This window comes from Desmodus rotundus, chromosome 5 (assembly GCF_022682495.2).
Source record: "Desmodus rotundus isolate HL8 chromosome 5, HLdesRot8A.1, whole genome shotgun sequence".
Taxonomy (NCBI): Eukaryota; Metazoa; Chordata; class Mammalia; order Chiroptera; family Phyllostomidae; genus Desmodus; species Desmodus rotundus.
The window spans coordinates 137,697,913-137,721,993 of NC_071391.1; the positions used below are offsets into that span (position 1 = coordinate 137,697,913).

Here is a 24,081-nt window from a genome sequence, read left to right on the forward strand (position 1 = left end):
CTAGTTCTGTGAAAAATGCTATTGGTATTTTGATAGGGATTGCATTGAATCTACAGATTCCTTTGTATAGTATGGGCATTTTAATGATGTTAATTCTTCCTATCCATGAGCAAGGTATATGTTTCTATTTATTTGTAAGGAAGATACAAACTATTGATCCATGTAACTACATGGATGAATCTAAGAGGAATGAAGATCACAAGAAATGCCAAATATAGTTCTATATATAAAATACTTATATTTTAAAATCTCTTTAAAATCTAATTGACTTTAAAGTTTAAATACTAATATATTCTGTGTTTTATAACATGTGTAGAAGTAAAATGTCCAGAATCACATCAAAGGAACAATTACTGAGGGCATCGGTACTGTTTGATTTGGAAAAGAGATGATTTAAGGGAACTATAATAACCAAATTCAGTTATTTAAAGGACTTGTTTGAAAGAATGAAGGTGCCTTGTTAGCACAGTAGATAGTGTGTCAGTCTCATAATCTGAAAGAATAAGGTAGTTGATTTGGGCTTTTTTGGTCTAAAATTGCATTTCTGAACTTTTTCCCATTTTACAACAGGTTGCTAATCTCACATGTGCTACATGCTTCCATGTGCACGGCTATGTTTTGATAAACCTAAAAAACTTCTAACCTCCTATAAGTATGTAGAATTACATCATGAGAATCTAATTCCAAAACGAAGTTGAGATTTACATTGGTTGAAAAAGTTGGCTCAACTCTTGCTCTAAAGTTATTATATTTGTTTTCTTTGAAATAGCTAATGTGTGATCAAAATAAAATTTCTTATGGGTGGTGTAGGTGCTGAGTAATAGCCACACACCTAAAGCATTTGAATATCAATGCAAACTTTAAGTACAAACATTCAGTCATTTCCAGATACCTGGGTATTACACAACACACACACACACCCAGCTCTCTCCTATTAACAAGTTAAAGAGACATCTAATGTTTGCTTAAACTTTAAAATGCCTTAGTAAAAATTAATATCAGAATGACGGGGAGTTTCCTTTTGACCATTCTGTTTTCCACGTGAAAGTCACAGTCTTTACAAATCTCCCATGAATAAAGAACATTCTGAGTGTTTCAATCATCTGAGGTTACCAGAAAGAGCCGAAAAACATTCTAGCTTTTTTCTTTGTAGGAATATACACACAAATTCTAAAGATGGCTCATCAGCTGATGTGAGAATCCAGGAAAAACTTAGTTTGTATTAATTCCTTATTTGGTATTTCTCATCTTTTTCCCCCCAAAAGTTTGTAAGTACAACTTTAGTAGTAGAAATATTCTGAAATTTGTTAACTAAAATAATAAACTTACGTATGACCTTTCAAATCAAGTGAAAAGCCTATCTGACTCATCTTTCCTTACCAAACTCTTCCTGTACCCTCCGACAGAAAACTGTCACAAATAAGTAGTGCTGAGCCCTTTAATGTGTAAAATAATTTTCAGAACCTGATCATACCCATCAGCACCAAGAGAAAGTATATACCCTGTAGTGTTTTTAGCACAAATCCTTTACACGTAGCAACCACGTGGATTTCTCAGTGTTCTCATGTTTAGGGGTTAGTTCAGCCATTCCATTTTATTTAGCAAAAATGAAAACTGATAAAACAATAATATCATTTTCAAAACATTTATGAAGTGACTTTTGAGGTCCAGCATGAATCATTTCTAGTATTGTGTGTCAGTTTCTCAAGGAAAATTGTGATGGAGTTTTATGTAGAGATGCTATACACTCATTTTAATAAATTTGTGTTATTTTCCAAAGAAACAGAAATTTTCAAAGTGACAGGAAAAGACTATAAATTTTACTATACCCTTCATATTTTATTTTTTCAGGATGTTTATTAATCCTATTTCTAATCAACTTGTAGTGTTTCTTTCTATAATGCTTTTTCTGGGTAAATTATTTTCTAAACAGTGAGTAATATCATTTAAAATTATTCTGTCCAGTTTTCCACTTAATATAACATGAAGTTGTAATTCATGAGTTAATGATATAATTAATCTATTACTCAAGTATACAGTATGAGGATAAAAATATTTTTTAAATAATTTTTTATTTAGAGTGATGTAGGAAGCCCTGCAATAAATTATTCAAATCCTAGATAATCAACAGTGTGAAAATTATATTAATTTCTCAAATAATTTTTCCTTACTAAAAATATTGTTTAAATATATTAAAGTACATTAATCAGCAGTTATATAACTTGCTATTATAGAGAAGGAAGAAGTTTCACGGTCATATATATATTACTCATTCACTTTTTCATAGCAGTTTTTATTGATATATGTCACATAACATAAAATTCCACATTTTAAAGTGTATATACTGCACTGATTTTTAGTTTATTCACTGTTGTGCAACCATCACAACTATCTAATTCTAGAACATTTTCATTGGCCCCCAAATTCCATACCTATTAGTAGTTATTCCCAATCCTCCTTTTCCCCATCTCCTGAAAACCACTAATGTTCTTTCTTTCCATGTGGATTTGACTATTCTGGCACTTCATATAAATTGAAACATATCCTATTTATTCTTCAAGAGTAGGAAATTCAGTTTAAGTCAGGAATCTGATATACAAGGAGGATCACTCAAAGCCCTTAGAAGTAAAAGCTTCTTGTCCTTATTCTGATTTAGTACCTAATCAGGGGTGCCTAGTACACTGTTCTTTAATAGGTGGATTATAAGAGTGTGGAGGTAGCGATTCCCTTAGCTCTCCTAGTAGTCATGCATGTTCCAGGGTAGCTGGAGTCCCTGGTAATTCCATTTTCCAGCAGCCTCCTGTGCTTCCAAATTTTGTCACTACATGTCAAGTTAAAACATTGAGAAACATAGCTCTAATTGTTTTAAGAAAATGTCCATTTTGATTACATTTCTAGTAGTAGAACCTCAGGGACCAATTTTGGAAATTGATCTGAGCTTCTTTTCTACTTGGCATTTACCTTCTCTATCTATACAAATACCAATATTCCAAGTAGAGGGAGACCTAAATGGTTGGAAGCAGGCAAAGAGACAAAAATAAAAAGGACAATATTTAGATACCTTTGTATATATACTAGATGTTTTAGGAAAGTTGCATGCAACTGAGTATTGTAAATTCAGTTAGAATTGCCTGTGTGTGTGGGGGGGCTCCATCCACAGAGATCCCCTCCACCCCCCTGTCCCCCTGCTGCCAGGCCACCGCAGATGAGAATAAGTCTACCAAGACATTATCTGCTTGGGGAGGAAAGGTGGCCAATCTCTCAAAGGAGAAGGGCCTTGAGCCTGTTCCTCAATGGTTTTTTACTGGGTTTAATTTGCATAGGAATACAGGGCATAAAGCTCATCAGTCACTGTCATTCAGTAATGCTCAAACAGTCGATAACATTCAGAGATCTATGAGGGCTTATTCTGAGTCAAGGTCAGATAGCCAAAGGGCCATAAAACTTTGGGAAACAAACTCATTTTATGCTTGGACCCTTATCAGTAAATTGAGGGCATTCTTAGCAAAGCAGGTTTGACAGGATTTTATACATTCTTTCTTAGGCCTTGTTGCCCCGACAACTGCCCATTCCAGCACAGGGCCACACCCACCTCCAGCATTGTTTCAGGCTTAAAATCAGGTGGGGGAATAAGGCAGCCAAGAGATTAGGAGACTTCTTACAGGTAGAATGAGGACTCAGGCTATGTCAGGCCACGGGGTGAGGGTCCATGACCCCTTTTCTGTAGACCCCTAAGTCCTTCCCTGATGGGCCCTTCATGCCATGCCTGTCTTAGGTTGTCCCTCCCTTGAGGAATCTTAACTGTCATTGGCTAACCGGTCATCTGCTCCGGGCCACACAGGGTGAAGTAAAGGGGGAAGAGGCACCGCCCCTGCCAGGAGGATAAGCTTTGTCTCCTTAGTGGCTTGTGGTCCCAAGGTCTTTTTACTCAGACTTAGTCATGGGGGCGGTTAAAGCTTCTGAAACCAGGCAGGGTGGTCCTCAATGTGCCTGTTTTAAGGAATTCTTTTAATTTTTTTCTAGGCACAAATCCTTTTGTAGCAAAAAAATCTGTCTTCTAACACTTGAGTTTTTCTTAAAACTACCTATATTTATATAAATTAATAATAATTTTTGGAGCAGCTACCATTTTACAAACTACAATGGAAATGTGTTGTAAAGAGATATAACTAGAAATAATTTTTTAAAGTATCACCCTATTAATTCACATAACTGAATTAATTCTGTTAGATTGAATTGGGTCTATTTGGTCCTGAAACATTTAACATCAGTTAGCAAGTAGTAAGTTTGGGGGGAGGTGGGAGATTTTTTTTCCTAAGTTTTGGAGTTTAAAGGAAATTATTGTCTTTATCCCATTTCTATGTATTTACCTCTCTTTGAACAACTTGTAGAGTTTGAAAACAGCTCTATTAGGCTATCAATAAAATGAGTAGGACAAATAAGGTTGTTGTGAGGATTAAATAAGTTAATACATGTAAAACACTTAAAAACAGTCCCTAGCACAGTGCAAGCACTTTTTAAATGCTAAGAGTTATTGGCAAGCCCTCCATTCTAGACTGGTTGCGATAACTTTTTACCTGTTTTCAGAGAGAATGTTCAGCTTTTTCTGAACACCTTGTTACTTTAACATTGTTCCTTGCTTTGATTTCCCCCAGTTCTTCAGTAGGTGGTAATCATGGGATATAAATACTTCAAGCATATCTTGGTCAAGTAGGCAAGAATATATTGGTCAAAAAAGCTAATTTTCCGATATATATGTATATATCGCCTGTTCTTTTTCTCTTGGATGAGTAGGCATAAGAAGAGAAAGAAAAGGGAATGGATTTCTATGTAAATGCCAACTCCACTTAATTAAACCAGCTACCCTGAGCAAAGTTGAGAGAGATTGTAACTGTGCTCTAGCTCAATGGGAAGGAGTCACATAATTCTAACCATTGCCATGAGTACAGAGTGAGAGTGACATCACAAATATGATGTATTTCCCATCTCTGATTTAGATATACTTAGGAAGTAGAGTCTCATGTGACTGTAAATATAAATCCGTAGGCAGAGATGTAAATAATTGGTTTTGGTTTTAAGTGAGTCTGGTACTATTGTATGCACAGTTGAAACATGGGGCTATCACCCACACAGGCTTTATATAACTTAGGTGGAATTCCCCTGGTATAATCACTGTATTTGGGTAACCTGGTGCTTAGATTTGTCAATTCAAATTCTGTTGTTACCATGCACACAGGATGTTAGACTCTAGGGAACTGACTAGTGTTGAAAAAATTCAACATAAGAACCAGAATAATAGTTTATTATTGTGTAGTAAGAAGGAAACTTATCATATATACCAGATGCTTGTTGTTTATGAATAACTAATAAGAAAAAAAAGTCCATCTACTCATACAGGGAGTTATTAACAAGGAACATTTTCTGCCTGGGTCTAGAGTCTAGGTAGAGGGGGGAAAAAGTCTTCCTTGAGAAGTTACAAGCGCAGGACCACCCTCATGTGGATTTAACATATTGACAGGATTGTCTGAGAACCTCCAAGCGAGGAAAGTAATGTATAAAGTGCCTCCTGAATTATTTGGCAAATCCAAGAACTTCAATACATAAAACACTCTGAAGAGAGGCACTCCCAGCTCAGATTACAAAGGATTTCCTTGGATTAAGCTATGAACTCACAATCTAGAATTACAAAACACACAAGGAAACAGTTTACTAAGAGAAAGAGGAGACAAAAGAAATACCAGAATTATATATGTAAGAACTTCGAATAATAAATGTATCAGATAGAGATGTAAAATAAGTGTTTAAATGATTAATGACTCAAATCTCTATACCTGAGGTATCATACACACAGCCATATGAAGAAATATGCTTATTGAAATTAAAAATCCATTATATTAGACACAGATGAAGAGAGAAAAAGTTAACTGGGTTATAGATGTGAGGGAATTATCTAGAATGTAGCACAGAAGGAACAACAAAAATTTATAGAAATAAGAGAGTTTAACATATCTAATAAGATTTTTGAAAGAATAGAAAAAATAAAGAAGGGGCTGTCAAATAATGGCTGATAAGTTTTCATAAGTAATGGAACATCTGAATCTTCAGATTCAGGAAATATAAAGTGTCTGAAATAGGAAAAATTAAAAAAAAATCATACGTAGATATAGAGTAGCAAAATTGCTTAAAACCAGAAATAAAGAGAAGATCTTAACAGGAACCCTAGGTAAAAGATGAATTACAAAAGTACATTAATAGGCTGGCAGGGGGCTAATGTCTTCAAAATGTTGAGATGCTTTAAATAACCACTAGAATTCTCTAGTTATCATTAAGTTTATCATTTCAGGCTGAAATAAAGATATTTTTAAACTCTTGGGAGAATTTACTAATACTAATAAAACCTCACTGAATGAGCTTCTTAAAGATGTTCCCTAAAGAGAAGGGAATTTAACACTAAGGAAGGGATGAAATGCAAGGAAAAAAATTGTTTGGTGTGGGAGTATAAAAAAACAAATCAGTATTTCCATATTTAATTTCTTTTTCCTTGGGTGGAGAATATATAGAATTTACTATTATTAAAAACATTTTCCTAAGGGCCTATATATAATGAGCTGAGTTGACCTTTTGTTTAAAAAGTTAAAAAGTACTTTTTTAAAAGGGAAACATTTTACTGTTGATGATCAACAAAACACAAGATTAACAGTGATTGTTTCCAAATTGTAGGTTATCAGTGGTTTGGTTTTCCCCTTATTTTCAGTATTTTCTAGTTTTATAAATGAACATTTTTTTAGTTAAATATAAACTATTTTTAAGGAGACATTTAACAATAATTTTTCTTTCATTTAGATCAAATCCTTTTTATGAACCTAAAGCAACTCCTCCTGCAAATAATTTGATAAATCCAAATCAAGAACTGGAAACTGAAAAGAGAGTGAAAAGAAAAGCCCCTGCCCCACCAGTGGTCTCACCAAAGACTGGAGCAATTGAAAACACAGCTGTTTCTGCAGGAAGAGATCTCTCTGCTTCTCCCAAGGTAAAAGTGTTCTCTTAGTAAAATGTATTAACATTTTCTCTTTCCCCCCTATGCAATTTAATTCAAATTAAGAAAAGTCATTATTAACTATTTTTGATGGTTTAAAAGTAAAATCCAAGTAGGTTCATTATACTGCAAGATTGTTCATATGTTTGGCAAACTGTATTTTTACAGTATAATCGGGATTGGATAGCTTGGGTTAAGATTTGTTTTTAAATGCTCTTTTGAAATCAGAGAAAGGAGAGGCATTATAATTATATGGTTGCTGATTTAAACAAAGGATACACTAGCTAGGTGGAAAGGACAATTTACGGTGATAAGAGGAAGGAGCAGAAGTCATCCTTTGAGAAATGTCCTGGAAAGATTAAGGCTCAGAGCAGAGAAGTGCTTTGTTGAAGAATTCAATATTGTTACTTTGATTTATGTCAACTTAAAATTTTGGCCTTATTGTCACTATTTTTGTTCTTACAAATTTTAATTCATTGTAACTGTGAAGAAGTAAAACACAGTATTGAAACAAAGTCTGAAGCTTTTAAATGGTTTTGTTGAAAATAGTATGATACCTTCCATGTGTAAGGTAGAAAGGTTGGATTTAGCAAGGCTTTTTTTTTTTTAGGTAGATAACTCATGGGTATTGTGTTGTTGTTGTTGTTGTTACCATGTTATATTATGTAATTCTCACAAGTAGTTAAAGGAAAAATAAGATGAACTTGAACTCAGAGGGAGAAAGTTAATGTCACAGGTCCCCCAGCTAGTAGAGACAGGATTAATTGTGCAATATATGGACCCTTCTCTATCTCAGGTGCCTTGGCTGCTGTTTTTCTCCAGGGCGTTGAGATTCAGTAGTTTTCTCTTGGATTTTTCACTTCATTCTGTGGCTTTCATTACATGCAAGAGTTCTGAAATAGCTTGTTTGCTGCATTTTCATTGTTTTAGAGGGAGAGGGAGTTCACTGAGATCTTTACTTTGCTATTCTTGAAGTCAGTCTCTAGGTTTTTGTTTTTATACCAGGTATTTCTTTTGGCCCTGTGACTTTAGGGGGAGAAACTAGGACTAAATTGTCTTGCAGTTGGCTAGGAAAAGTGGGAGTGTGAGGAAGTCTACAGGACAGCAGCAAATGCTAGAAATATAAAGCAAAGAAGATGGCCAATTTCAGTGCCCATGGTGGGGGGGAGACAATAACAGGGGTACTAGGCAGAATCAAGAAGCTACCTAGGTCCTTTACCCTTTCTAATCATCAGGCATACCTATGTCCCTGAATCTCTCTACTCCATTGTCTGCTCCCTGCCCTGTCCTCTTCTATAGTCCATCGGGAGTTTGAAGCTAATCAAGAAATCCCAGTATCTTTGTAGGGAAGTGGAAAGGAACTTAATGGTTCCCACTGTGTGCCATACAATATTCTGTTACCTCATTTGATCCACAGAACAACCTAAGAAATACATACCATTATCTTCTTTTTATATATGAGAAACTGAATCTTAGTCAAATAACTCAGTATAATAAAACTAGTAGTGACTGTGCCAGGATTAAATTTCAAGTCTTTTGAGTCTAAAACCCACACTTTTCCCACTGTGCCAGTCTACCTCTAGAAAAGTATTTCCAGTTCCAAGTTAGAACTCCTAATACAGTTTTTTCATAGAAATGTGTTGTTATTTATGGTAATTGAGTTCTGTTGTAGTGAAGTGTAGTGAAGTAGTGAAGTTTTTACATTATTTTGAGGATACTGTTCCATTGCAGATAGATACATTGTGGAATAAGTACATTTACCATCACACTTCTCTTGAAAAATGCTTCATTGTGCTGAGACACAGATAGTAGAAGCACACTCATTGATATCCCAGTAACCTGCTGATCTGGTAGTTAGTTTAGATAACGGCTATGTGAAAGGTAAGTATGAAAACTTAAATTTTAAAAAGATTAATGATATATTATTAAATGAAAAACAAAGTACATAACAGTATAGTATGATAACTTCTGTTTGTGTGAAGTTTTATTTAAAAAGCTTTATTCACACATATATATATACACAAAGACATACACACACATACATTATGGAAGGAATTACAACTTAATGATGGTTGCCTTTGAGGAGAAGGGTCTTGGTAGGATGGAGGGTATGCACAAGACTGAGGAAAGCATTGCTTTTCCTTTTTTAACCTTGCTATATTGTTTGAATTTTCACAACTTAGATGGTTTACTTCTTTTGTTTGTTTTTAATACTAAAAGAGGTTTGGAGTAATGAGATAATGTATTCTTTTTGTTATTGTTGTTGCCTGCTGTATAAGATACAAGATGACATTTCCTTGAACAATTTTTATTTTTCAAGAGAGGAAGTCACTCTTGAGTTTGATCAGGGATATGAAACTATTTGGTGGTGGCCTGGGGTTTCATGAGGTGCCTTGGTGTTCAGCACTGGAGATGAGGTATGGAGGCTGAGCAGCAGGGCACTAGACCCCCTGTTCCACTTTTACAGCACAAATCCACATCCATTTGTTTTATATATTGTAATTCATGTAAGATTTCACTTGGAAAAAAAATGGACCATTGCCAAACTGAAAAAAAAAGAAAGAAATTGGAAACTACCAACTACACAATTATGTATGAGATAAGGAAGAAGATTAGAATCAATGGCATACTGACAGTAATAAAAATGATAAATGGCAGGTGAGAAAGCACAGTAGTATGGGGCTTATTCATCATTGGAATGTATATATTCCTCTGTGTGTGTGTGTATACCTATATTCCTACTGTAGACTGGAATATATTCCTGAAGACTTTGTGGTATTAAAACATAGTGAAATAATTGACCATTTTGGCAACCTTAAGTCAACATGAAAGAGTCTTGCTATGTTTTGTATACAGTGTTCTATTTAGGAAAACAGGAAAGTATACTTTAGTCAAAACATTTTTGTTAAAATTATTAAACAGTTTTAATGTCTAAAAGGGTATGCTTCCTGGCTAGTTATTTTCCTTATTTGTAAATTGAAAAGGATGCAATAGTTCAAATAAAGCTTTTTAGCCCTGGTCAGGTGGCTCAGTTGGTTGGAGCATTATCCTGTATACCAAAAGGTTGTGGGTTCAGTCCCTGGTTGGGGCCCATGCAAGAGTCAACCAATGTTTCTCTCTCACGTTGATGTTTCTGTCTCTCACCCCCTCCTTTGTCTCACTCTAAAATCAATAAACATAGCCTCATGTGAGGATTAAAAATAAATAAAAAATAAAACCATTGAAAAAAATCAGGTTCAAATTTTAGTCAAATAATAAAAGGATACTACACCACAGTTGTTTTGTATGACAAACTGCGAAATTGCACTGAATGGCAACTGCTTACGGAGGCTGAAGAGCATTCACTGTCATAAAATGGTAAGGGCAGCTAGATGATTAATTTCCTCACCTGTCACCTAAAACTACTTAATTTTAAGAAAATTTATGAAAAAGGACTAGGACTAGAATTTAAATAAAGTGATAGTAAGCTTGTTCCTATATTGCAAATAAAATTCAAACTACCCCCGAAGACAGCGAAGGACCCCTCAGTGTCATAAATATACATAAACAGAATACTTTAGACCATTGATTTATGCATTTGTAAAATGATAAAACTGCAATACTTTTAAAGACAACTTAGGAAAAAAGACTAATGTTTAGAGAGGTAATCTGACATTAAACACATAACCATCCAATAACATAAAATAAATTAGGCTCAATGGTGGCTGACCAGCTTTTACTGACCATGAATGTAAGAATTAATGTATAACTCTGAACACCTAGATATAATTTACTCAATTTAGTATAAAATGCAATCCAAATTTTAAGAAAGAGCTTAGGAATGTAAATGACATTGCTGCCAGACACATCTGCTAAAGTATATTATTAAACACTTTATAAAAAATCACAATATAAACAGCCAACTATTAATGACAATAAAGAATTGAATTAAATTAAGCTTATATTTTTGTGATAGCATAGAGAAAAACCACACTGCACATTCGATGATGAAATGAGCCTGGTCAAGTGAAAAGGGCTCCCTCAAAGATCCTGTTTGGTGGAGCTTCAATGGTTGATAGTGATGACTTTTGTCTACTTGTTCCATCTCTGAAAATGAAAACACTGTCCATTTCTCTGAAGGCCCAGCTAAATGACTGAAGCCTTCACTCATATTGTTACCTCTTTCTAGAAAGTTCTGGTAAAGACCTAAGGTTTATATTTGGATGTTTTTGAACTTAAATACAGATTGCAGTAATTGTGGGAAGCCCACGGTAAACCAAAGCTAAAATTATTTGCAGCACACCCTTTGATTGGTCAACGCAGAAAATTCAAACCACAGGACAAACACCTTTTCCAGCTCTTGCACATGAATGCCTCCTTCTAGAAAGTTCTTTACATTCATTTCTGTCCATGCAAAACTGTGCAGAATGGTGCCTATGGGCCTTTCATGCTGAAAAACAGTAAGTACACAGAGTATTAACTTTCTCATATGAAAATGTCTCAAACCTTCTAAGGAAAATCATAAATAGAATGAGTATCAAAATTTAATTGAATACAATGATAAATACACAGTTATATTGTAAAATAAAATGCCAAGCTACATTCAATGACAGCTGGAGCAGGGGAAAGGTAAGCTTAAGTTACCTTTAAAAGTTTGCTTACTGAAATACCCTATTTATCAGAATACCCTGTTCCTCAGTAATACTGACTAAATGGGGCACTCCTATATGTATCACCTGTTTTATTGATTAATACTGTATGGTTACAACAAATAGAAATAAGCCATTTGGTTAATTAACTAATTTTATTTTATTTTTTTTTAGATTTTATTTATTTATTTTTAGAGAGAGGGGAAGGAAGGGAGAAAGAGAGGGAGAGAAACATCCATGTGTGAGACATACATCTACTGGTTGCCTCTGGCACACCCTCCACTGGGAACCTGGTCTGCAACCCAGGCATGTGTCCTGACTGGGTGGGAACCAAACTGGCAACCTTTTAGTTCGCAAGCCTGCACTCGGTCCACTGAGCCACACCAACCAGGATTATTTTATTTTATTTTTTTGCTTAAGCAAAAAGCTAACTTGTTATAAAGACCCAAGGAGATTTTGTAGAACCCTAGGCAGAGGATACAGAGGGGCCTCAGGAATCAACCTCAGTTGTGCCTGCTTTTCTCTCTGGAACAGCTTCAACCTTAATTAACCTTTTTAATGCGGACAAGCTTGCTTTCTCCCTGGAAAATAGTTTATGTTCTGGAACATTCCTTTCGTCAGTGTGGCTGACTTTATCTAAAGGTTAAAAATGAATTACATTGAATTGAATGCTTTTTCTTTTTTAAAAAAGATTTTATTTATATAATTTTAGAGAGAGAAAGGAGGGAAAAAGAGAGGGAGAGAAACTTCAATGTGTGGCTGCCTCTCACATGCCCCCTACTGGGGATCTGGCCTGCAACCCAGGCATATTCCCTGACTGGGAATCAAACCAGCAACCCTTTGATTCGCAGGCTGGCACTCAACCACTGAGCCACACCAGCCAGGGCTAACTACTTTTTCTTAATATGTATGTGGAGCCTTCCAGAATTATTTCTTTTAATTTTTTATTAAATGAATTGGGGTGAGACATTGTTTAATAAAATTATGTAGGTTTTGAGTGTACAATTGTATAATACATCATTTATGTATTCCATTGAGTGTTCACCACCCAAAGTCAAATCTCCTTCTATCACCATATATTTGACCCCATTTATTTCCTTCCCCCACCCCTTTTTCCGTCTGGTAACCACAATATCATTGTATGTGTCTATAAGTTTTTGTTTGTTTTGTTTATTTGTTGCTTTCAGTTTTATTTCCCACATATGAGTGAGATCATATGGTTCTTGACTTTTTCATTTAGCAGGATATTCTTAAGATCCATCCATGTTGTTGCAAATGGCAGTATTTCATCTTTTCTTATGGGTCAGTAGTTTTCCACTGCATATATGTACCGTAGCTCCTTTATCCAATCATCTATTGAAGGACACTTTGGTTGTTTCCATGTCTGGGCCACTGTGAATAATGCTGCGATGAGTATAGGTGTACATATATTTTTACAAGTAAATGTTTTCATATTTGGGGGGTAAATACTCAGAAGAGCGGTTGCTGGGTTTAAGATCTTACTAATCAGCCCTGGCTGGTATGACTCAGTGGAAAAGGGTTGCCAGTTCTATTCTCAGTCTAGGGCACATGCCTGGGTTGTGGGCCAGGTCCCCAGTAGGGGGGCACATGAGAGGCAACCACACATTGATGTTTCTCTCCCTCTCTCCCTCCCTTCCCCTTTCTAAAAATAAATACATAAAATCTTTAAAAAAAGATTTTAATAATCACATGAGTCTCTCGTTAGTAGAAACTCAGCTGGAATTAGGACTGTCTGTTGGCTATAGGAAGCCCCAAATGACAGTTTAAATAAAATAAAAATTTATTTCTTCTGTTTTTGAAAATGTGCTAATATAGCAGCCTCACAAAGTCATCAGGGACCCAGTCTCCTATTTTGCTGATCCACCATCCTCAGCATAGGCTTCTACCTTGTGGCTCAAGGTGCCTGCCTGAACCACAGCCAATATGCCCATTCCAGTCAACAGGAAGAAAAGACTAAAAACAGTTACTTCTAAAGCATGACAATAGAAAATGATCTTTATTCTGGGCAATTACATTATCTAGCTAAAAGTCAAGAGTTCTATTACTCAAACTGATCATTGCCAGAGAGGAGGGAAATTAGGGAATTGGGTGAAAAAGGTGAAGGGATTAGGAGGTACATATTGCCAGTTATAAAAATAGTTCAATTCCCAGTCAGGGAAATGTAAAGTACAACATAGTTTCGAAACATAGCCAGTGATGTTGTAATAACTGTTTGGGTCAGATAGATACTAGACTTATTAGGGTGATCAGTTCAGAAGTTATGTCTAGTCACTATGTGTATACCTGAAACTATAATTATATTGTATGTTAACTCTAATTGAAAAAAAATTTTAATGAGAATTTTTATTACTTTTATATACAGAAAACTCAACAGTATCCCCTTAGCCTAGTTTGCTGGCCAGTTGGATAACCTTTGCCTTTTCCACCTTGGCAATGTAAGCCACTAACTTTGGACCAAGGGCACTGCTTCCCCAATAGCACTGGATTTCATCGTATCTGTCATTGTAATTGGCCTGGATAGCTTCCACCAACTCAGCCAGAACTTCTTTGTCTTCCAAGTTAACCTGTGTGAAGGTGACGATGGTGGACTAGATGACACAGCTTGGCCTTCCCCTTGATAATGCAGTAGGGGCCCTCCATCTTATGGCACAGGGCAGGTAGGAGGGCAACCAGCTCAATGGGATCCATATCACGTACAGCCACTATAGCTGAGCCTTCTTGCTGTCCACCCAGATGATTACACGATTAATTCCTACTTGAAGGATAGATGACCTCTTGATTGGGACATCCCCTTTGCCACAGTTTTTTTCTCAGCCCAGGCCAACAATACCTGCTTCTTGTCTTGCTTTGTCTGTGGTCTGTACTTGTGGGCCAGCTTAAGCAGTTGAATGGCTGTTTGGCAGTCTAAGACCTGGGTGAATTAATTAATTGCAGGAGACACTTTCAGATGCTTATAGAGGAATATAGCAGGGCCATTTGACAGAGTGGGTGAGGTCCCTTTTTGGGTTAGATGTCCTGTCCAATGCCAAAATTCATTTTTCCAAATGGGATTTACCACCTTCTTGACCTCCTGCTTTTTTACTTACAGCAGAGACTGGCATTACTGTCTTCCCTTTAGCCTCTGTCCTTTTAGCATCTTGGGTAGCAGGAGGAAAAAAGAGAGAAAAAAATTTTAATCAGGTAAAATAAATGAAAAAAGAGCAAGTACTCACAAAAAATAATGATCTGATCAAAATATTAATCATGGGTGAATCAAGAGATGAAGAATATATGGGTTTTTATTGTACTATATTTGCAACTTTTCTGTAGGTATTAATTTTCCCAAAAGATGATAAAAAGTAATCATATGAGTATAGGAAAAAGCTCTTGGATATGAAAAAATATAATTTTCAAGTTTCAGAATTTTAAACACTTGATAGAATGTTGCAGAACATCAGATTAATGAATTACAGGACAAACTTGAAAAATTCTCTTTAGAATTCAAGGTGAAAAGTGAAGAGATTAAAGTAATGGGAGGAAAAATAAAAATGAAGGATAGAGTCAGGAAATTTGCTCTTTTATAATGGGGGTTGCAGAGATGGGAATAGATGAGGAAAATAATTTATCAGAGAAAGAGAAGAGAATTTATGTGAGCTGAAGAAAGACTTGAGTCTTTAGATTAAAAGGGCACATGAGTACCAGGCAGGATGAATGGAATGCAATACAAACCTAAACATATCCTGATAGTACTTTTGATTTTCAAAGGCAGATGACCTATAATGGAAAGATTTTACCATCAGATGCTTTTGTAACATTAAATGCTGCAGACAGTAGAGCATATTTATATTAATTAAAAAAGAATATCTGCAAAAGGATTGAAAAATACCAAATATATAAAAAATTCATGAATCTATAATATTAATACCCAAATAGTTGACTTTGAAGGTTGCCAGAACACCAACTCATATTGTTTAAGTTGATAAAGGAGTCAGTATCTTATCTTGACTTCCCTTCCTTATTGAACTGTATTCCAAGATAATGAAATAGCTGATGAGGGAAAGATTCTTCCCATAAAATAATTCTAGCTATGAAATGAAGAAGGAATGATACTATTTAAAAAAACTCACCATTTTGTAATCTCTAATGGATCTAGTATCAAGCAGCATGGCATCTAAAGCCATTAGAGTAAAGGTCTTATAATAGACGAGGGAATCCAGCTGACAATATTCAACTGTAGTGATCAACCTTACTATCATTAAGATTAAGACAACCAGCCATTTTGTGCCTCCTGATATATTGTGATAGAAAGTGTATAGAACTATTTATAAAATATTCCTGCAAAAGAATTAAACTTAAATCTAGTCAAGCCGCTGGTTGTAATAACTACCAGTTTACAAGAAACTGGTAGTTATTACACTGGTAGACTGGTACACTGGTTTCTTCACTGGTAGAGAAATATGTGAAATGACACCACGAAGATGCAATCAACCAAAACAGAATGTGAAAAATCCTCCAGACTAGTGATTCAATTCATTTAACAAATGAATAGCTTGGCAAAAGCGGAGTAGGGAAGAAGGAGAAATTATAGATTTTAAACATATACTGGATTATTTACTGTTGAAATACAGGATTTTGGGATTTCCTTTAAAATGCTCTACAAGAAAAACAAATGTGTGTTGGGCGGATGATATTTGGAGGGAATGATGAAACAAAATTGGAAAAAATGTTGGTAACTCTTGAAGCTAGTGGTTATTTGGGGGTTCATTATACTATTTGTTTTACTGTTGAAATTTTTCAGTATAAAAAAGTTTTTTAAAAGACCTGAAGGATTGAATGAGATGTAATATAATTCTAAGAAGACCCTGAGAAGGAAAAGGAAGAGTGGAACTGAGATTGTATTTGAAGAGATAATATTTGAGAACTTTTTGAAACTGATGAAAGATACAGTCTGCTGATTGAAGAAGCCTTAACAAATCCCAGTCAGGATAAAAGAACTCCAAACCCAGAAGAGACCTCATAGTGAAACTTCAGAAGATCATTGATCAACTCATTGATATGCAGATAGAGAGATAGAGATAGATGTAGAGAGGGAGAGGAGAGGGGAAGAGAGAAGAGAAGATTTTTAATAAGTGCAAGGGTAGGGAAAAGCCAAAATACCTTCAAAGGAACACTGATGATTTCTCAATGGCATCAATAGATGCCAGAGGCAGTTTGATTTTATCATCTACATGATGAAAGAAAATAAATGCTAGTCTAGAATTGTATGTCCAGTGGAAATATCTTTCACCAATTAGGACAAAAAATAAACATATTTCTAGACAACTAAGTTTATTACCAAAAAATAGAATGTTAAAACATATAACTTAGGCAGAAGAGAAATATTCACTAGAAGGTCAGGAATTCAAGAAATATCACACAGTGTAAATATGTGGATAAATTTGAACACATTGACAATGTAAAATAATAATATCTCACGATAGGCTGAAATAAAAATTAAACAATATAGCCCTGGCTGGTGCAGCTCAGTGGATTGAGTGCGGGCCTGCAAACCAAGGGGTTGCCAGTTCGATTCCCAGTTGGGGCACATGCCTGGGTTGCGGGCCAGGTTCCCAGAGGGGGACGCATGGGAGGCAACCACACATTGATGTTTCTCTTCCACTCTTTCTCCCTCCCTTCCCTTCTCTCTAAAAATAAATAAAATCTTTTTAAAAATTAAATAATATGACAATAATATGTAAGCTGGAAGAGGATAGGTACACTAATATATTCTAAGGTCTTTATGTTATTTTTGTAAAGTATATTTTATTGATTATGCTATTATAGTTGTCCCATTTTTTCCCCCTTTATTCCCCTCCACCCTGTACTCCCCTCCTACCAGCATTCCCCCACCTTAGTTCATGTCCATGGGTCATATATATAAGTTGTTTGGCTTCTCCATTTCCCATACTATTACTAACCTCCCTCTGTCTATTTTATACCTAATAATTATGCTTCTTATCCCCTCTACCTTTTCCCCCTCTCCCCCTGCCATTCCCTCACTGATAACCTTCATGTGATCTCCATTTCTGTGATTCTGTTCCTGTTCTAGTTGTTTGCTTAGTTTGTTTTTGTTTTTAGGTTCAGTTGTTGGTAGTTGTGGGTTTATTGTAATTTTACTGTTCGTGTTTTTGATCATCTTCTTTTGCTTAGTTAAGTCCCTTTAACATTTCATATAATAAGGGCTTGGTGATAATGAACTCCTCTAACTTGACTTTATCTGGGAAGCACTTTCTCTGCCCTCCTATTCTAAGTGATAGCTTTGCTGGATAGAGTAATCTTGTATCTAGGTCCTTGGCTTTCATGACTTGGAATACTTCTTTCCAGCCCCTTCTTGCCTGTAAGGTTTCTTTTGAGAAATCAGCTGATGGTCTTATGGGAAATTCTTTGTATATAACTGTCTCCTTTTCTCTGGCTGCCCATCACCACTCCTCCCAGTCTGAGTGAATGTTTCTTCTTTAACTCCTTGATTGTTGGACTTCCATACAGTTCTATATTCTGGCAGTTCTGGTTAATTTTGTTTTTAAATTTATTGTTATCCTTCTTTTTGGTTATGTGAGGAGACAAAGTGTATCTACTTACACCTCCATCTTGACTGGAAGCCAGGTCCTTATATTATTGAGAAGAAGGTTAAAGATATTGACCGACTGCTCTTTGCACATTGATTAGTTAAGTAAGCATGTTGTAATTTTTAGGGCAACTACTGAAATGATACAAACATGATGTATATAATTTCCAAACTAGAAGAGAAAATAGAAGAAAGATTTTTAGAAATAATAATTCAGTAGAAGGGGATAAATTCAATAAAAGAGAAAAATAGACACAAAGGTGGCTGGAACAAGTAGAAATTTAAAATAAGTTGATAGATTTAAACTCAGATTATTAGTAATTATTTTAAATAAAAATGGGCCAAATGCTACAGTTAAAAACAAAGATTATCAGTGTGGATTTTTAAAAAATCTAACTATACACATCTAAGAAATGGATATCTGAAGGGTTGAAATTAAAATACTGAGAAAAGATTTACCTTGAAAGCAAACAAAAGAAAATCAGTGTAGCCATATTAATATCAAATATAATAGGCTTTATGGCTAAGTGTATTACTAAATGTAAAGCCGATTAACACATCATGATAGAAGGGTCAGTTCACCAGGAAGATACAACTTTTTAATTACATCCACCTAATAACATATTCTCAAAATATATAAAAGCTAATTTCAAAATAACTACAAAGAGAAATCATATTACAGTGAGCAATTGTAGCTCATCTCTCTATAGAATTGATGTAATAAGCAAACTAAAAAAATCAGTAAGATTTAATGACTAAATTAACAATTTTGACCCCATAAAATACTACATCATGCAACTGCAGAAGTCATTTTTTTACAAAGAGGAACTATATAAGTCTCTAAAGTAAGTATTCAGTAAACTTCAGAGGGTTGAAATTATGTTTTTTGCCCATAATGCAACTAATCTAGAAGTTAGTAACAAAATAATAACTAGAGCAAATATATACTTGAAAATTAATATATATATACTTTCAAGTAATGTATAGGTCAAAGAAGAAAATATAAACAGAAAATAAACATAAGTCCAAAGAAAACTTTTTGTTTTACTACTTGTGCTGGTGAGGAAGATATTTACAGTCAGGTTGGACTCCTGTGATCATTTCTATGAAGGTTTTATGTTTACTTAAACTTTTTGCTTGGCACTATTTTTTAACATAAGTCCCAACATGAAAGGCTTGAAGAACCACCTTGACATGTTTAAACTTGGAGAAGAGTCTAAAAAACAATCACAGTACAATTGAGTTAATGGAGCAACTAGATATCATAAAATAGCTTAATATTCTTTTACTGTCTGTTTCCATGGCACTAAAGCAAGAAGTTAGGACATATTTTCAGTGTTAATAGGTATTCTTTAACTGGTTCATATACAGACGGGGAAACTACTGTGGGACATGTAAACTCTTTAATACCTGGATTAAGAGTTGTAATCTAAGGATTAATATATACACTATATATTGGCATCATTAGTGTTGTTATCATTAAGGGTGTGTGAGCATTTTCTTTGTAAACCTGAATGTCATTAGATTATTTCATTAGGTCTTAACGTTTATAACTCAGGGTTTTTTTTAAATTTTTTAAAAAAAACTTTTAATAGCATTCAGCATAGTGCTGCAGAAAGGAGGCTTTTAAAGCTAGATAAAACCCCTCTCATAGTGGCCTTATTGAGAAGCAAAGCTAATAATTGAACATACATTGTGAATAAATTAACAATTCTTTGGGAATGTACACTTTGTAGCATTACATTACAATAAAATATATTTATGTTCTAGAACTAAATTCCACAGTTTGGGACCATTCTTATACCCAGAATGGCTATAAGCTCAAGAGATAATTGCTTATGTGTATATATTGTAATTTGTGATTCTATGATGTAATAATTTGCATAAAAATCTTAAAGCTGTTTTCTTTACCATGACCAGATGCTATTTCAGTGAAAACTGTTTAGTGTTTACCTCTTAATTGCCTTTGGAAAACTTAGGTTTTAGTATAGTTGGTTTTTCTGTGTTTTTTGTTTGTTTGTTTTTACTAGGACCATCCACATTTAACTTCTTAGAGTAAAACCGTATAAGTATGCAAACAGAAAAGGCTCATCTAATTGTAACATAGTTTATTTTTATTTTTAATAGAAAAACACTTTGTTCTTACATGTACTCACCATAATTTGAAGTATTAAGTAAAGGACCTCATTTGGCCTGACTTTATGAGTTAAATATATAAGTAATATGCATGTAGATTTTCACATATTTTTTAGAAGTTGGTTTAATTATATATAGTTTCCCTTATATACATTTCTTTGAAACAGTAATTTTTAAGTTTACTTACAATTCTATGAGCAGGTGTTATTCTCATTTTAGCCCATACTATGCGCACAAATTTAGAATTGAGTAAAAACAATTTTAATATTTTACTTGTTTGTTTGCAAGTGTGTTCACTATACAGCACCTCTCTTCTTTTTGTGGAAAAAAAGAATTACTCCAAAATATTTGCTTAATACAAACATACCATGTACAATATATTACCAGTTCTATATTAATAATGTTTAAAATATGAGGCTTTAGAAGATACATAACCAAAGATGATATGGATATGTTTCTTAATTTTCCAAATATTAATTCAGACATGTACACTTTATAATTTCTATGAACAGCAGTCATAACTTTGAAAAACATTACCAAGAAAAGACATTCATGGAAATTTCTACAGGATATTTTTTAATAGAAATGTCACCTTTTTATAACTCTAAAGTCAAGGTTTTACCCCAAATGAAGCAACAAAAGTAGTTTCACCCTAATTCTTAACTTCCTAACACCTCAAAAAGAAGGAAAGATAAATGAACAATATATTATTTGCCATTTTTATTATTTATTTTTAAAATATATTTTGTTGATTATGCTGTTATATTTGTCCCATTTTTTTCTCCCCTTTATTCCCCTCCACCATGCATCTACCCTCCCACCAGCATTCCCCAACCTTAGTTCATGTCCATGGATCGTACATATAAGTCTTTGAGTTTTCTGTTTCCTATATCATTTTTGACCTCTCCCCACCTATTTAATGCCTACCAATTATGCTTCTTATTCCCTGTACCTCTTCCCTTATCCTCCCCCTCCCAGACCCCACTGATAACCCTCCATATGATCTCTACCTCTGACTCTATTCCTGTTCTAGTTGTTTGTTTAGTTTTTATTTTTTAGGGTCAGTTGTTGATAGTTATGAGTTTGTTGTTACTTTACTTTGATACTTTTGATCTTCTTTTTCTTAGATGAGTCCCTTTAACATTTCATATAATAATAGCTTGGTAATGATGAACTCCTTTAACTTGACCTTATCTTTCTCTGCCCTCCTATTCTAAATGATAGCTTTGCCAGATAGAGTAATCTTGGATGTAGGTCCTTGTCTTTCATGACTTGAATGCTTCTTTCCAGCTCCTTGTTGCCTGCCAGGTTTCTTTTGAGAAATCAGCTGACAGTCTTATGGGAACTTCTTTGTAGGTAACTGTCTCCTTTTCTCTTGCTGCTTTTAAGATCCTCTCCTTATCTTTAATCTTGGGTAATGTAATCATGATGTGCCTTGGTTTGTGCTTCCTTGAGTCCAACCTCTTTGAGACTGTCTGCACTTCCTGGACTTACTGGAAGTCTATTTCCTTTGCCAGAGTGGGGAAGTTCTCCTTCATTATTTGTTCAAATAAGTTTTCAATATCTTGCTCTTCTTCTTCTCCTTCTGGTATCCCTGTGATTCAGATGTTAGAACATTTAAAATTGCCCCAGAGGTTCCTAAGCCTCTCTTCATTTTTTTGAATTCTTGTTTCTTCATTCTGTCCTGATTGAATGTTTATTTCTTCCTTCTGGTGCACACTGTTGATTTGAGTCCTGTTTTCCTTCCCATTATTATTGTTCCCTGTACATTTTCCTTTATTTCACTTTTTATAGCCTTCACTTTTTCCTCTTATTTTTCAACCATACTCAACCATTTCTTGAGCATCCTGAATACCAGTGTTTTCAACTCCATATATGATAAATTGGCTATCTCTTCATTGCATAGTTATATTTTTTCTGGAATCTTGATCTGGTGTTTCATTTGGGCCGTATTTTTTGCCTTGGCTTGCCTGTTATACTGTAAGGGGTGGAGCCTTAGGTATTTGCCAGGGCAGGTCAACCCACATCCACTGCATTGTGGCACTGTATGTGGGAGAGGGGTCTGAGCAGGAACAATGCCACTTGCTCAGCTCTTGGCCAGTTTTCAGTCACTTCTGCCGCTACCCACAAGTCATTTGGGCCCTTCTGGTCCTGATTTTTGGGTGGGTGGTTTTGTGTACAGTCTAGGACCCTGTGAGTCTCTCCAGCAAACTCTCCTGTGAAGCTGAGAGTTTCTCCTGCCTCCTTAACCCCCACAGGTCTTTTCAGTCAGAGGTTTTGAGGCTTTATTTCCCCATGCTGGAACCCTGGGTTGCACAGTCTGTCTTACTCCCCAGTTGTTCCTCCCAGTTTATCTGCACCCAAATGTGTCACTGTGTTCCGCCAGCTACTGCCTTGCCGCAAGTCGTCTCCACTCTGGCTGCCTGTCTCAGCCCCTCCTATCGGTCTGGGTGAATGTTTTTTCTTTAACTCCTTAGTTGTAGGACTTCCATACTGTTGGATTTTCTGGCATTTCTGGTTGTTTTTTGTTGTTGTCCTTCTTGTGGTTGTACAGGCAGGTACAGTGTATCTACCTATGCCTCCATCTTGGCTGGAGGTCCTTCACTCAGTCATTTTGAATGCAATAGCCACATAGTACACATTTTCACTCAACAGCATCTACTGCCCCCACTGACTAGTACAGTAAAGTCATCATTGTTCATGCATGTGCATGCCAGTCTACTCTCCTTGGCTGCCAGGTTACATCCATGTCACGCAAACTGTTCTTGTGATGTTAATAATGGCTGGACTTTTTCTAGACAGACCTCAGTATTTCAAATTTGTGTATCTGGCTCCAACTTTGTTTTGTTCCATGCCTACTCAACATTTCTTTTTGTACAAAACTGAATTCTTTATTTCCTTCCAAACTTGCTATTCTTCTAATTTTCCCCATCTCTCAGTAAGTGGCACTGCCGTTTACCTAATTGCTCTGAAAGAAAACTCAGGAGCTGTCTTTTCTCCTTCACTTTTTATACACTATTTATCAAATAGAACTTAATGTGGTCATGGAAATATTCTGTATCTGCACTAACATGCTATCCAGTAGCCACATGTGCACTTAAAATGTGGCTAGTGCAAATAACTGAGTTTTAAATTTTTATTTTAATTGCCTTATGTGACTAGTGGCTACCATATTGGACAGTAGAGACTCTTCAATCCATTAGTAAGTCTTAGAAATTTTACTCTTCAAAATGTACTCTAAATCTGATCACTTCTCACTATCTCCTGCCCTCCACTAGGGTATAATTATCCATCAACTCCCTCCTTTATTACTTCAGGTGCATCTCAACTTATCTCTCTGCTTCTACATTATGTAACCTATCCAAAGTCTATTCTACATAGTAGACTTTAAAAATGTGTTGTTATTTGATACTTGATTTATGCAAAATAATATAGGAAATATAAGTTATATATATAACAACAAAATGAACACCATCCAATGTTAAGAACTAAAACATTACCAGTAATGCCAAATCTACCTCTTATGCTTCTGCCATATCCCTCTGTCTTTAGTCCATCTCTGCCCCAACTACATAGCTGCTAACCATTCTCTTGTATGTATGAACCTCTAAATGATGGCATTAACCTGTGTACCAAACATTATGTTGTTTAATTTTCCTTGGTTTTACCTTTACACA

The 24,081-nt window shown here is 35.2% G+C and overlaps 1 protein-coding gene and 1 pseudogene across 14 annotated transcripts in view; one reads left to right on the top strand and one right to left on the bottom strand.

Annotated features, from left to right (window-relative positions):
* Positions 1-24,081, top strand: part of EHBP1 (EH domain binding protein 1) — a 370,181-nt gene that overhangs the window by 188,011 nt on the left and 158,089 nt on the right. For all 14 annotated transcript variants that reach the window (XM_071221562.1, XM_045189390.2, XM_053924179.1 and 11 more), the window contains one exon: positions 6,844-7,030. In XM_071221562.1, coding sequence (XP_071077663.1) covers positions 6,844-7,030 — 187 coding nt within the window. The remainder of the gene's footprint in view (positions 1-6,843; positions 7,031-24,081) is intronic.
* LOC112297888 (large ribosomal subunit protein eL8 pseudogene) lies at positions 14,067-14,821 on the bottom strand (annotated as a pseudogene).